Source organism: Lepisosteus platostomus, chromosome 18 (genome assembly GCF_059453375.1).
Source record: "Lepisosteus platostomus isolate fLepPlt1 chromosome 18, fLepPlt1.hap1, whole genome shotgun sequence".
Classification (NCBI taxonomy): domain Eukaryota; kingdom Metazoa; phylum Chordata; class Actinopteri; order Semionotiformes; family Lepisosteidae; genus Lepisosteus; species Lepisosteus platostomus.
The window spans coordinates 14,698,492-14,713,525 of record NC_142628.1 but is presented as its reverse complement, the minus strand read 5'-3'; the positions used below and the strand labels follow the sequence as shown (position 1 = coordinate 14,713,525).

Genomic DNA, 15,034 nt, shown 5'->3' with positions numbered 1-15,034 from the left:
TCATCAACAGTGGCACTTTTAAGCCCAAAGTATGTGCCATTTTGAACATTGCCATTTGTATTTTCAGAACTGTAGGATTTTGAAACCAAGAAAATGCTTTTAGTTTCCTGAAGAACTGGACTGGCTCATTTTTTTCACCCTTGTACCAATAATGAAATAATTAATTCTCTGCACAGTCAGAATGATTGAATGAAAAAGGGGGAAAAAGTCCAGCATTTTTACGAAACGTCAAGTCTTTATTGCACATCTCTAAGTACAGTAGCAATACAATCAGAATAGTAGCACGGGGTTCTGAAAGCCATTTTGCTTTTTTTCCATTTTCTTTGTTCAGATATTAAAAATTCAAGCTGTAATTAACTGATTGTTACCCTTAGAGGGTTGAGCCGCCCCCAAAACAAATCAAACGATTAGGGGATCTGATTTGGCAGGAACTTTTGAAATTCTGAGCTGTGACGTGACGAGCTGTGAGCTAAGCTCCATTGTCATCAGCACACACGAGACTCCCTCTTATAAGGGGATTTATTAGGAGACGGCTCTTGAGCAATGCTTCTCAGTTTCTTCAGTTCTGTGTCACTTTAGTCTTTATGACCCAGTGGATGTAAACCCTTATTAAATCCCACTGAAAGTAAAATAATGGTAAAAGCATAACGATAACATGGTATATAACATGGTACATCAGGCACTAGCTTGGAAAACCAAACTTTATGTGGTGTTGGTATGTAACCATCAGACAAAACTGCAAAACACTGTGCAGATTTACTGTAACACAATTTCCAACATTCTGAGCACAACAGAATCCATAGTTACACAGCTCATGTGTGTTTCTTGACGGTTTAGAAATGGTCAGACTAGTTTCAGGGATGAGGTACTGCATCATGGCTCTTGGAGCCTGGGATGCCTACTGTATTGAGTTGGCATGTTCTCTGTGAGTTTCTAGGGGTTGTGTTCAAGTGCTCCAGTTGCCTTCTACCTTCTAAAGACATGCTGGCTTGGTTAATTTGTGTCTGTGGGGTGCATATAAATGTGCACATGTGCCCTGCCATGAGTTAGCACCCCCTCCAGGATGTATCCTGCCTGTACCCCCATGTTTTCCAGGCTAGACAGACCAGGCTGTAGATGCGACCATTTCTGGAACTCTGCAGGTGATGGAAAGATGGAAGGTCTTTCAAAGGTCATCTTTTATCTTATATGTAGCAGTGCCCAATGAGTTTATAAACAGCCTTTCACATCTCTGTTTGAGTTGATGTTCTATGTGTTCTTGCAGCCTGGCACTAAAAGCAATAAAAGATAAGTGCAAGGGCTTGTTTTTTCAATTACATGTGCTAATCAAATCCTGTAAGAACTCTATCAAGGATGTATTGTGTGCAAATAACATTTGCATTTCAAATACACTTGAAGACTACAGATAACAGACTCTAAAGAACTGCTTTATTCTTCAGAATGGAATTGTATCCTAATTGAGGAAGGCGGGTGTGTGGGCTCAGAGGCATGCACTGCTGGGATCTTTCAAACAGAGCAGATTTATGTGCTAGTGAGCCACTAGCCACAGTGAATGGAAAGACTGGTGGTGTGACTTGTTTCATTTAGTGTAGTGAAATATGTGAATAGCTGCTGTTGGATGGCAGCTCTGTCTTGTGTGTATGTCCCACATGTTAGGCATCTAAGATTTACAAAACTGTTTTCAAACATACTGTAGTTCAGGAGTGTTGCTACCCCACATCATATTAATCTGTAAATTAAAATTAGACTCCAAGGTGCAAACAAGAATGCCCACCTGTGGCATGAATTTTCAAAGAAAGGCATTGTGTTCAATTTCCCCAAACCAAACAAAACTCCCTTCTACTGAAATCTGTCTGCAATCCATCTCATACAGGGACCACTTCATCCTCAACTTGGTGGTAATTCTTAGATCATGTTAAGAAGTCTGTTTGTCTGTGTGGTCTTCATCAGTCTGTTTAGGCCAGTTTTCCTTGGGGGAAGCTGGTCATCTGAATGTTGTCCCCCTGGAGTCCAGGATTGTAGTAAGCAGACCCGTCATTTCGCAGATCCAGGGGCTCCATGTTGCTCTCCAGCCGGAGAACTAGACAAAAAGAGAATTAATGGACTTGAAGACATGGGGGAAAGCAAGGGGGGAACTGGGCTGCTTTCCTGTAAAGCATTGCTGGTTATTAGTACGAAGTATCGATTGGCAGACGTGAATTAAAACCGGAATGGTGAGAAATAAGCAGCACAGTGGAGTGGCAGGTGGCCCTCAGTTTGTCTCCAATCTTGGGCAACTTCTGTGCAGACTGCATGCCCTGCCATGTACCTGCAGGCCTCCTCAAGAAGCCCCAGCCTCCTAAAGGCCAAGAAATCGGGAAGGCGGATGTGTGTCACTGGAGCATGTGTTTATCTCGGTTTATTACTGTGCAGCTGAGTTTGTGCTTTCTGAAGTACATGAGGGTTAGAAATGTCTCGAAAGCACACAAGGCGCCTGTATTGTTCCAGAGCTCTTGAGTGCTTGAAACCCGGTCAAGAGATTGAGTGCGTGAAAGGCAGTTAAGAAAATGCGCCCCTATCAATGTACTGAGAGCCAGTGCACTCAGAGGCACGAAGTGGACAATGTCTGAGGAAATACTGTAGGTCAGCCAGGGGTCTGGCGCATTCCTCCCAAAGCTTTTACAGGGAAACTAGCATATGCCAAAACTATGCCTGCCTTTGAACAGGAGAAGCCTGTGTGTTAAAGACCAAGAACTTATGAAAGTTTCAGGTTCCCACTCTTGCCCTGAAAACCCATTATTCTCTTCCCTCTTCAAGTATCCCTGTCCACACACACGTGTACGCACATGAAATCAGAAATCTAACCCTTTGGAGTGAAGCCTAACTAGGCCCCCAGTGTGGCTTTAAATTCTAAAGACTCTTCCCTAATATTAGCAGATAATCTCCATCCCAGTATAAATCACTAATTGTTAGACACAATTAGTGGCCAAACTCATTAGCCAATTCTTGACTTTAGAAAGAAACAAGTACTGGCTATTCACAGACGGGATCATTATCTAATGGCAGCTGTGTCTGGTATTACCCTATATGTTATTATGTGTATTCAGCACAGGTTAAAAGATGCTTAAGTCTCTTGTATTTACCTGGGTCTCCTGGATATTCTTCGTACAGCCTTCTGTGGTGGAACTCCGACGGCTTTTTGTTCTTGAGGATGAAGTATATGGCTAATCCCAGGATCGAGATTCCCAGAGCAGTGCCGATGATGGCGCCCAGCACGACTCCACCTTTCTGTTCTTTCTTCTGGCCCGGCACACCTGAAACGCAAGGAGAGAGATGTGTACCCCTGCATTCCAGTGCCCATCCCTTTGAATCCTTGCTGTCCAGGGTAACCAGCTCCGCATATCCCATACAATTAAGAAACCCCATCCAGATGATTTCAGACCTAGTTTATTGAATCTATCTGAATACAGAGATGGGCCCATCCCGTTGACGTCCAGATAGAAAGTGTGTAACTGTAGCTGTTTCAGAGGCATAAAGTTCTGCCACAGTGTATTGTTGTCTAAACATTGTTGGTAGTCCTGTTTCCAGCTCCGAGTTTTTCACTCAGTTTTCAGTTACAGTACAGAGATTACACTCTGTGCGTCCAAGCCCATGTAACTGGACTCTCTTTATACCACCCTCACAAACCTGTTCCCAGACACTCATTCATAGAAGCCCATATTCAGCAAGATTGCAGACTCTTATTCTCGTAAATCTTTGCATCTGGCTATCAGGTAAACCAGTTTATGGATAATAACAGGAGCAGAAGAATGGCGTTTCTTAAGTGCAGAGGCTGCCTATTACCTCATAATTAGTCTGTCATTACTTCCCATTTCCTCTAAAACTCATTGTAATTTTCTGGGCAAACCGAGAGAAAAAGAGGTGTAAAGCTTTTCATCTTCTATTCCGCCTGTTCTTTACCATGTGATGTCTTTGCTGTTGTTGTCTCAATAAAACAGAGTGGGCTAGGCACAGACATCCACAGTCAAGCCCTGGGGCTCATCGCAGCAGAGTTTCTACTGTCATTAAGCAGACTGCAAATACAAGACCCCCGACTGGCACTGGTCCTCAACAGTGTAACTGCATGAATACAGTTACCCATTTATACAGCTAGATGACCCCCAACAGCAACAGCAACGGAGTCTTCAGCATTAGCTTAAACACACAGCCCTCCAGTTTGGAGGTCAGAGCCCCAGACTGCATAGTGCCATGCACCTATAATGACATCAAAGAGTACTTTAAAAACCTGAATTCCCAGAGCGCTAGACCTTGAGGTACCAGAGAGAAATAGCAAACCTAGAAATTATTCTGCAGTGTTTAAATAGCTGAACACCTGTTCTGTCACAAAACTTGGTAGTTTGATTATATATTCAACAGCACATTTGCAGTTTCTAAGAAGCAGTGGACATGAGACAGATAATACTGTACATGATGCCTCATTATTTGCTCATCTTATTGCAAAGATGACCTCCTGTGAAGAATCAGTGTACCAGCTTACCTGGTACTTCGTCTCTTCCTTCAATGGACTTGTTTTCTGAAGGTACATCACTGGTAGTGGGGGGAAGAGGTGTGGAGGTGCTGACAGCCGTCAGCGTGGTGGTGCTAGAGGAGTAGACGAGCGTAGGAGCAGCTGAAGTCGTGTTGACTGTAGGCTCTGGAGTGCTGGGGCTCTGATCTCTGTAGGTCCCATTGGCATGGCTGGAAGTCGGGGTGACTGTGGTCTCCAGGGCCGTGTCTGTATCATTTGTGGGTTGTCTGGTCATCGAGGCAGTGGTTGTAGAAGCTGAGGTGGAAGAGGAGGCTGGGGTTGTGGATTGAAAGAGGTTGCTGGGGGAGGTGCCGGGCCCAAGTCCTGTGGTGTTGGACCAGTGTTCTGTGGAATTGCTAGGAGGGTTCTCAGTGAGATTTGCGTAAGTGGTTGTTGTTGGTTCCATTGTTCCTGACATGGCGTCATTGAACAGGTGAAGCACCAACACCAAACAGGTGACAGTACTGAAATGGACATCCATGTCTGTCTCGTATACGTGCCTCTGAAAATAAAATAAAAATAGAGTTATATTTTAGTGCCTATGAACACGTTGACAGTTCCAGACTGTGGTGATGCACTTGAAAACGCATCACTGTTGTTTGGAACGTCACAGATTTCCACTTGCACTTTCTCTTCAGATGAGTACTGTCACTGAAATCGCAAAACCAGTAATGAAACCTTTTCACCCGGCCCCGAGGCTATAGTGATTTTTTTTATTGATTTCTTAATCAATCAGAAAAAGACCCTTCTTCAGATTATGCTGTACTCACGGTAATTATTGATCAGCTAGGAGTATGTTGTATAGATGATGAGGATAATGTTATTATTAGTAGTAGTACCTGTAGTAGTTTTGTCACTGTTGTTGTTTAATCGTAATTTAATATTTTGAACTTAACTTTTGACTACAGTTCTGCATCCAGTCCTGCTTCTCTGTGAAATATATGGAGGAAATAGTGATCATTTTTCAGGTTAGGTGTTAGTACTCAATGTGCCATTGTTCTCCATGTTATGAGGCAGAATAGAATTGAATCCTTCAGCAACTATGCTAATTACTGGCAGCAGGAACAGCAAGCCTTTAGTTTCGCTTTTGATGTCCTATCTGCTCCACACTGCGCATTCCAGCTCTGGGCTGTCAGCACTCTTTTCATGTGCTGGGGGTTTCGGAACTGAAGATCCGAATCTCTTATTTTCTCAGGATGCTTCCAAGGAATGGCTTGTGTGCTGAGAATGGGGTGCAGCTCTACAGGGGGGAGTGTCCCCAGTGTTTCTGTCCTTAAATGACCTAAAGAAAATGTGGCTGTACCTGTTTGTCCGCACCAGTGCATGCAAAGGAGTGTCCCTTCCCCTAAAGGCATCACATGATTTGCACCAACACACTCAGATGGTATCAGCAGCCATTGTTACAGCTGTCACTGAAGCGCAGGTGTGTGACGGTCCTGCTTCTGCTCCATTCTTACAACTGTCATAAGTGTGTCACGTTAGATTGGAGCCACTGCCTTTCGTGTTCCTCGCTGAAATACATAGCACTGCTGCTTGTTCAGATCACAGAGGGCAAAGGGACCAGCGCACTGCCATGGGTTAAACCCTTCGACCTTTGCAAGCAGTCTCCACCAAGGAAATCCCCACTATCTGAGTGCATTCACAGGTCAAGATGGCTCCTGGATTTGTTGCATGAAGAAGCCAGACCCACTGAAGGCTGCAATGGTGTATTTGTCCCCCATTGGAAGAAGACCAAATCTGCTCTGCTGAAACAGCACCATTAGTCTTCCCTCACTGAGCAATGAAACAGTTCCCCCAGTAGCAGTCCTGTCCATCAAGCCCACACTCCTTTCTGTTGGTTTAAACTGGGGTCCCCTTCTTTTCTACACCTCATCCTGCTGTTCCTGCAGGTCAGGGTTTTGGTAGTTGTCAAGGTTCATCTGCTCTCCCAATGGTAGATTCGTGGCTTTTCAATTTGATCTAACCCGGCTATGAACCGCCACAGTCAACCAGCCTGCAAGAAGCTATGTTTGTGCTGTGAGATTTTCAGTTAATACCTCCGGTGCTGAGTCACAGAAACTGATGGATGTGCAATGAAAGTTGTATACCATTGAATTGGAAAGGCAACTTGTTCCCCCTCCATTTTGAAGCATTTTTCTTTGTGATTTTTCAGTTTTCTACAGTACATTACCTGTCAGGACGCTCTGACATCCCTTTGACTCTGTCTCTCAGGTAAAATGAAATGTAAACTCTTACGTTTTGAAAAGCTTTGAGTTTCAGCAGCTATCCCTTCTCTCTGTTTCCCAGAATCAGATGTGTTCAAGGAAGTGGAAGACAATGATAAAACAGTTATGTCAACAGTTAATGTCTAGTAACACCCTGAATGTAGAGCCTTTCATTGGAGAATTAATAGAAACTTGCCGTGTTTTTAAACCATATTAAAAGAAACCTTTTGTGAGAAACGTTTTTTCCTGCTGGTCCGTATGCACCCAGCACTTTGAAATAAATATATTTTTGTAACTTTTTTTTCCCCCCACATCCCAGTGAGCACAGGAGAACAGAGAAGAGTTGTCGCCACCTGAGAAACTGCTCAGTCCTGCTCGACAGTAACAATTGCCTCTCTGTCCCTCGGAGAGACTGCTTCTCACAGAGAGTGGTATTTGGTACTGAATGGCTCTGTGCTCAGTGTAATGTTGGGCCAGATCTTGTTAAAGATACCTTGGAATTTCTTTTGTTCCGATTAATTCCATCAGAGTTTGGCCGATTATGATCATTCTATTGTCAATGAAGTGACTTTCCTTCGCTGTTAATATTTCAATTACATGTAAAACCATTTGTTTCTAATCTCTAGATAGGAATGCAGAAAACCTCAGGAGACTTCCTCAGAGCTACAGAGAAGCCACTGATTCTTCTCTGTTCGGCCCTGGTTTTCAGCCCATAAAACTTGTTTTGATTCCTTTTACAAAAACAAAGGCTCACTTCCCTCTTTCCCCGACGGCACTCCAGGATTTTGTTTCCATTTTTTCTTCCTATTTCAGGCGTATGTACAGTATGTATACAGTGCCTTCCATCCCTGTGTACTTGTTGAGCCAAGTGGTCCAGAGATTAATAAAGCAAAGCGTGCTCATACTTCCCGAACAGACCCCCCATTTGCAAGTAAAACGATAAGGAAGGATGAACTGTCAAGGCGGAAAGAGCTGCGCTTGTTCAAAATCATGGGCACCTACCTGCGAGAGCAGGGAGAGGAGGCAGGAGTCCCGTTCTGCTTTGCTCTGCCAACAGGTGCAGGTGAGCAGAGCACAGCCGAGCCGAGCAGTCAGAGGCTGAGCTCCGACGAGAATGACGCGCGGGGGGGAGGTGGGATTTGCTCTGCCCTCCGCCCGCGCACAGATACACCCGAGAACTGGCTGAACTGGAAATCTTTTCTGTTTCAGTTTCCTTGTATCGCCCTCTGCATTCCCAGAGCACCCAGGAGCAGCAGGGGAGAGGGTGACCTACATGTATGCCACCGGCCAGACAATTCCCTGCTGCCTTTTCACAAAGACATACAGTATTTGCGTAACCATATCAGGGCAAACAGTCAGGACACGCCTTACCTGCGTGATTCGCTCGGGGATATACTGTATTAGGAAACAAGATGCTGAGCTATTTTAAACCTACTGCTACGTCAAAGCTAAACTTCATTGTATTGTTTGCTAATTTCTACTAAACAAGGTTGAAATCCTTCTACTTCCACCAGCAGGCAAGCTCCTGATTTTGTATTTGTTTGTTGTCAGGTGAAGGTAAAGCTGAAGTTAGAGGTTCTCGCATACTAAATGTTGTTTTTTCTTTAGGCAAATAATTTAGGGCTTACATTATAAGCCTTAACATTATGATAACAAGATTTCGGTTTCATGTTCCCTTTCAGTGATACACTCACAGAGAATTACTATGTGATGGAAAACGCCCCAGTGATGAATTCACCTTCACTTTACAGAATGGATGCTCTGTGTCCCCAGGCTGTCAGAAATGCAGTATCCAGTCCTCTTTTGCATAACTTTGCCCAAACTATCCAGCTGCTGTTATTGAGCTCGATCCCTGATTAACTAGACTTTCCTTAATTTTACTTTCTGTTCTTTACTCTGTTAGCATATCAGCTGTTAGCTGTGTCAGGCACAGGCAAGTACAGTAAGAGAATGGCGGCATGCCAGAAAGACAAAGATTTTCACAAGACAAAGTGTGCCCTGCAGTCAAAATAATCCAGTCTAGTACATTAACCATGCAACTGTATTCATCATGGTTCTTGTCAGACAAATTAGCGTAAAAAAGTGTCTGCTTTGTGAAGATAGTTTCCTGGTGATGCCAGAATGTATGAGCTCCTGACCTAAGGGAAGAGCAGCCTTCCATCCAATAAGCTTTCCTCCTGATTTTGGAAAGTCTTAGTTTAACCAGAAAGTGTCAAATTAACCTCGAATGCTAATGTTTTCCGCAGTAGAGAGGGAAAGGTGCCCATGTTTGTTGTAAATTACAAATCTAATGGACTACAAAAACAGAAGAGCTCTGCATCTGAACTTGTCCAGTTGCGTCTTTGTTACATTTTTCAGGATTTACACCAAAAATAGATTAAGCTAGCCACAATCTGAGAAAATAATAGTGTTTCTCAGACAGTCCCCGACTTTTTTTACAGTTCAGTGGCCAGGTACAGTATATTTTATTTCCAGAATACTGTCAAAGAACATTTTATGTCTGTAGAAAAACGTTGTCACCTTTGACTAGCAGACTGAGACACTTGTTGGTTGACATAAGAACTGCTGACAGTCCAATCTGAGTGCAATCAATTATATTTTAATGCAGAATGACATACTTAATTTTGGTGTGGATGGGACCTTTTCCAATTTGATGGACGTTTAGGATACACTTTTTTAATATTGTTTTTCTGGTCATGTTTCCCATGCACAGATGTACCTTAATATATCAGGACTGAACAATGTAGTCTTTCACCAGTACAGGAAAAGTCAAATTCATAGCTACCGTGAATTTGCATGACACAGATATGTAAAAGCATGCACAGTGAGGTGTATCAGGCAGGAAATATCAGCTTTTTTCTGAATAGTACTGATTCGTTCAATGAGATTTTCCTGCAGCGGTCAAACTAAGTCTAAGCAATTGGTTATGGCTGGATTCACTGTTTTTCAGACTTTTTATTTCTGTTTCTTAACTGACACCTAAACATTCAGAAATTTAATTTTTACTGTTTGCTTTTTTTGTTGTTTTGTTTCACATCCATTCATTTCCAGAGCACACAATACAAAAATTACTTCAATTTTCAGAAAAACACTTATTCTACTTAAGGGTGACTGCTGTGGCCGATCGTACAGTACCATACATAGCAAGGCCAGAGAAAGGAACAATGTCCAGTAACCAGTCACACCTGGCCAGCAGGTCTCTGGAAAGTGTGAGGAAACCAAATCACCTGGAGAAAAGCCAGGGGTCCTTAATGAAAGAGAATCGGAAGACGGCGTGTCTCGCACGTGTGATCTAGACTCCAGAATGCACAAACTTGATTATTGAAAAGTGAACAACCTCAGTTTGCATCACTGCATGTGCTGTGCAGAACTCTTGACAGGTTTATTTTTTATCAACCATGTCCTCGTCCCTATTATCTTTCGCAGTTGTGATTTTAATGGAAAGGCGATGTGTTCGAATCAGTGCAAAAGTTTTCCAAGCCTTTTCAATGAGGCCACCGTGTTGCAAAGACGTGAAATCCAGTAAGTGTTTCAACCCTGCCAATTCATGTAAAGCGCAGTAAGAAAGACAAGGAAGCTGTGATGCTGGATTTTCAGGTCCGATGCTTTTTCACAGCATGTGTTTAAAGACAGCTGCTATTAAATGTAATTTGTGAAATTCAAAACCTAAAGGGGTGTGTCTTCTTGTTAAGGCAGGGCATCCTTGTCTTGCTCCTGGGGCTGGATAGGTTAACTCTAACCCTAACCCCAGTGTCTCCTGGTATTTATTCCAGTGGTATTTATCAATTAGTAAATGTTTAAATCTCTTAATGAGATGAAAACACCAGATTTCCAGTTACTAAGTTATAAATTAAAACTGGGGTTCGACTAAGTAATTCTCAGCTAGAACACAGACCAGGAGAAACTGTGGTTAAGGTTTTGGAAGCTCTCCTTTGCCTTAAGAATGTTAGAAACTGTATTGCTCCCCACTGACTGGAGTCAATGCACAGCTAGCATGTATCTGTGCTGATTTTCTACCATACCTCTATCCCATACTAAGGTTCCACCTGAAGTCTCAGATGCATACAGTAGTGGGCCCTAATTATTTATTGGAACCAGTAAAGGTTCGTCCGATGCGAGAGAAGGAAAAAAACACGGTCTTTTGGCTGTGGAGCTTTCTTCGGATGTCACACCCAAAGAAGGCTCCTCAGCCGAAACATTGTGTTTCTGTTCTTCTCTTTTCAGCAGGGAATAAACCTTTACTTGTTCCTTGGCAGTTACACATGCTGAGGGAGCTCCCTATTTGACCTAATTATTTACATTAATTATTTAATTAACAGCATAGTTGTAATACTTTTAACCAAAGTGGTTTTATAAATATCTGCACTTACAGTGAAGAGAATATATGTATCCTACAGTACATGTGTAACTCTCTTATGCTTGTAGTCTCTGTTAATACATACTCTCCACCAAGCTTGTTAAACCAACACTTAGTGGTTGATAATGTCTTAAAATGTCACCTCTCAAGCAATGCCTACTTTTATACTGGGAAAGGAGACAATTCTTTTTATTATTATTATTATTTTTAATATTTCCTTTAACCCCTGTTGGTTTACGTATATGATACAAAAGTGCAGACACTTCCTGCAAAGACAAAAAAAAAGTTTTGTTGCTGGGAAACCAGAACAATGACCCCGCACCCTTGAGAACTTAAGAGAAAAGAATGCAAAACAGAAACACGGCACAGGACTGGAGTTTTAATCCTGATCTGTTTCAAACTCGTCTTTCAAGACCTTGTTTTCATGCCCTGGAAAATTCAGTCCCTCGGGTCATTTGCGGCCATTGATGTTGTTAAGGAGTGACGCACAGTGCTTGAAGTGTTTTGAAAGGCTTTGGTTAGCACAGGCAAATAAAAGTAATGCTGTTTTTTGTTTTGTTTTGGGGTTTAAAAATGGAAAACTATATAAAACTTTTACATGTTAATGGATACGTCTCGAGGGTTCGTTTATGGGGAATTTGTATCCTTAGCTGAGCTGCGCTGTGCAGCGTTGCGCATGTCATAGCAAGTGAATGACTCATGTTGACGTGACAGTACCGCCTGGGCCGTTAGAGGTGCATTCTGGGATTGGCTTCAGCTGTGACCTGCCATGGTGGAAGCACAGTGCAGTGATACAGTATGTATGAGAGGACTGTAAAGCATGGAGAGGCACAGTGCACCATGAGCGAACCCTGACAAATCAAACCAAATTCATATTCAATGACAGTGAAAAGGATGTACATTAAAACTTAAAAAAGTGCCATCAGGAATCATCACCACTTTGAGGTAAATAGAGGGTATCCATGGGGCTAAGATCAAGTACTGTATGTGAAAAGATATCTTTCAGGTATAGGGTAATAATAAGAGCCCGAAGGGACCCTCATTACCCCCCACTGAAATGCAGCCCCCGTGTGTGTGGTGTACTGTATAGCAGACAGTCTGCCCCGAAGCCTCACTGCACAACAGACCAGTGGGGGGAGTGAGAAATCTCTTCACCTGTTGGGGTGAAGTTTAGGGCGGCCAGACAGTACAAAGTCAGTGGAATCTAACCAGGATGCTAAGATAAACACCCCTACTCTTCTGGACACCCAAGGGATCTTTAATGCCCAAGCACAACAGACCTCAGTTTGATGTCTCACCTGAAGAACTGCACCTCCTGAAGTTTACAGTATAGTGTATAGTATAGTACGTACCACCTGCTGACCACTTACAGTAGTAACCTGGTTTTATTTAGAGGTCTTCCATTCCAGTACAGCCCAGGCCAGGCCCTGCTTAGCTTCTGAGAGCCAATATGATCAGGCTACAATCCGGGAAGTATCAATGGTGACTGTGCCCACCAGGGGGCGTAATATCCCATTTATTGCAGCAGGTACAGCCAGGTGCAGCATACAGCGATCCCAGAAACAGAAAGCACTCTCATCTTTCTACCACACACACTGATGCTAATCTTTTATAAAGTGCCATGCAATTTACAACTCACAAAGAAAGGGAAAAAAACAACAACACTGAGAACAGACACAAAATGGAAAAACATATCGTAGCAAAGTTAAAAACAAGGCAACCTTTTTAAACATAGCTCAGTATAAAAATAGTGATGACATAAAACCTAACCACCATAGGCCTGATTAGGATAAGTGCTGGTGAGAAGCTGAAAGCTGTTTGTACATTGGTACATGTGGTGAAAATCCAGGGTTCTATAGTGTAGAAACCACAGTATCAGTTACAGGCTTGTAAAAGTACAAAAATACCACGTGGATTTGCCATGGTAAACACCCATTAGGAAGTGCCGTTAAAAACTGCACGCAAGCCTGCTGCACAGTTTATTATTCCTGCAGTGTGATTCCCTAATCTGTGCAGTAAGGGAGGTATTCGCGCCTTCTTATGGCCAAAACATTCACACTTGAACTTGAACTTGAACTTCATTGCCGTATATAACCGGTACATGTACAGCTACAATGGAGTTCTTATTTACAGAAAGTCTCTCGGTTCTTAAAACAAGTGTAAAAACACAAAGTGCAGACAGTGCATCAAGACAATATACAAACAAACAGTATACAATGTACAAGTAAACAGTTTGAATGTAAACAATGCAGATGTGTAAACAGTGACTGGAGATGTGCAATAAATAAATACGAAATCGTAATGAGGTAGATGGTATTGGTGTGGTCCGAGGGGCATGGCCAAATGTGTTCGCCAATCGCACTGCTTGTGGATAGAAGCTATGGACCTTGTTTGTAGTAGGCATATTGTATCAATTATTGATAATTTTGTACTGATATGTCATCACAGCTGAAAGGGACTGACTAGGTGCTCTGCAGCTCATGATGTGTCTATATTCAGGTAATAGCTGACAGAATCAAGCCTTTAATGACAAATACAGCCGAGGTGAAAGTGCAGTAAGACAAGGAAGCAAGGTCTTCTAGACCTGCTACCAGACCAGTAAGGTTTTATGAAGTAGGAAAGGTTTCTCTAAATTGTAAAAAAAGAAAGACACAAGGAGGATCAGTTCATGGAAAAATATTTATCACCTCACTGCTCTACCAAATCCACAATGGGTCCCCAGAGTCCAGGGTTTTATCGGAGAATTAAGAAGCAATGTTATTAACAACTCTGGTTTCCCTTCAGTGATGCCTTGACGCCATAGTCTAAGCACACTAGAAATATGAATTTGCCAGTCGTACAGGTGCTCCAAAATCAGATTCAAGTGTACAGCAAGCTCACAGGAACACATGCTGTGCGAACAGCGATCCAGCTGGGCGGATTAGCGCAACTCTTCCTGGAGGCTGCTGCTGTTGCAGGCTCAGTGCAATCCTTTTCACCGTCTCCCACTCACATGACCCCACTTCCTCTCATCCCAGCCACCGTGTTCCTGGAATTCTGGAAGAGGAGGAGGGCCGAGCTCACCTACGACTGGGATCTGATTGACTGGGAGGAGGAGGAGGTGAGGCTGCCAATGAGGCAGGGGGCAGGGTCGTTTTTATACTGGATGACTTCACACCCAGAGCATGTTGGCTAACACGGTAGCCGCCCTCATGTTGTTTCAGAACCTTGGCCTTTTTAAACACTGGAAATGTGCAGGAAGGTGCTTTAGGACCTAGAGTGGCTGAGGGTATAAAGTGCAGAAGACTCCTTGTGTGCTTCTACAAGGTGCTCCACAAGTAAAATCAAGAAACTTAAGGCAAACAGCATGGTCATTAACTACCCAGCTCATGTCGTTGTACCCCGGAGGAATTGGGAGGCTGTGATGGCAGGCAGTGTCTTTTTCTTATTGAGCTCTAGATCAATGTGTCTTGTGATTGAGGGATTGAAGTGACAGTGAAGGCCACTCGCCTGAATGATCCTCATTGTCCTTCTCGAACACACGACCATGAGCAATGGCTTTTTGGGTTCCTCTGTCAACAAAACTTCTGTGGGTCTCTGCTCGCTAACCGTATGTGTATTTGTGTCAGGAGGAGTTGCGCCCCCAGTTTGAGGCCAAGTACTCCAAGGTGGAGAGGGTGAACCCCATCTCGGGCAAACCGGAGCCCTTCCAGCCCTTCACCGAGAAGCTGAGCCGGCTCATGGTGTCGGTATCGGGGATATTCTTCATGGTACGACACCCCTCGCCCCAGCCAGAGAGCAGAGATCAGGAAGACGCGTAAACGTGTTTACAGCACACGTCAGTATTGTTAGGATTGTTGGAATTCACCGAGTCCTGTCACAACAGAGTCATGCTGACTTAGGGTTTTCAGCGTATGCAGTGTGAAACATCATCTAAAAGAAGCTTTC

The 15,034-nt window shown here is 43.3% G+C and overlaps 2 protein-coding genes across 8 annotated transcripts in view; one reads left to right on the top strand and one right to left on the bottom strand.

The window, feature by feature from the left end:
• Positions 1-15,034, top strand: part of ano3 (anoctamin 3) — a 112,143-nt gene that overhangs the window by 86,772 nt on the left and 10,337 nt on the right. For 6 of the 7 annotated variants that reach the window (XM_088610982.1, XM_088610983.1, XM_088610987.1 and 3 more), the window contains 2 exons: positions 14,125-14,207; positions 14,716-14,856. In XM_088610982.1, coding sequence (XP_088467108.1) covers positions 14,125-14,207; positions 14,716-14,856 — 224 coding nt within the window. The remainder of the gene's footprint in view (positions 1-14,124; positions 14,208-14,715; positions 14,857-15,034) is intronic. The other variant, XM_088610985.1, reaches the window with a different exon arrangement.
• LOC148645744 (uncharacterized) lies at positions 216-8,027 on the bottom strand. The gene is made up of 4 exons (XM_088610992.1): positions 7,753-8,027; positions 4,517-5,048; positions 3,123-3,293; positions 216-2,080 (listed from the first exon to the last, which is right to left on the bottom strand). The coding sequence occupies exons 2-4, from the start codon at positions 5,025-5,027 to the stop codon at positions 1,956-1,958; spliced, it is 807 nt and encodes a 268-aa protein (XP_088467118.1). The 5' UTR covers positions 5,028-5,048; positions 7,753-8,027; the 3' UTR covers positions 216-1,955.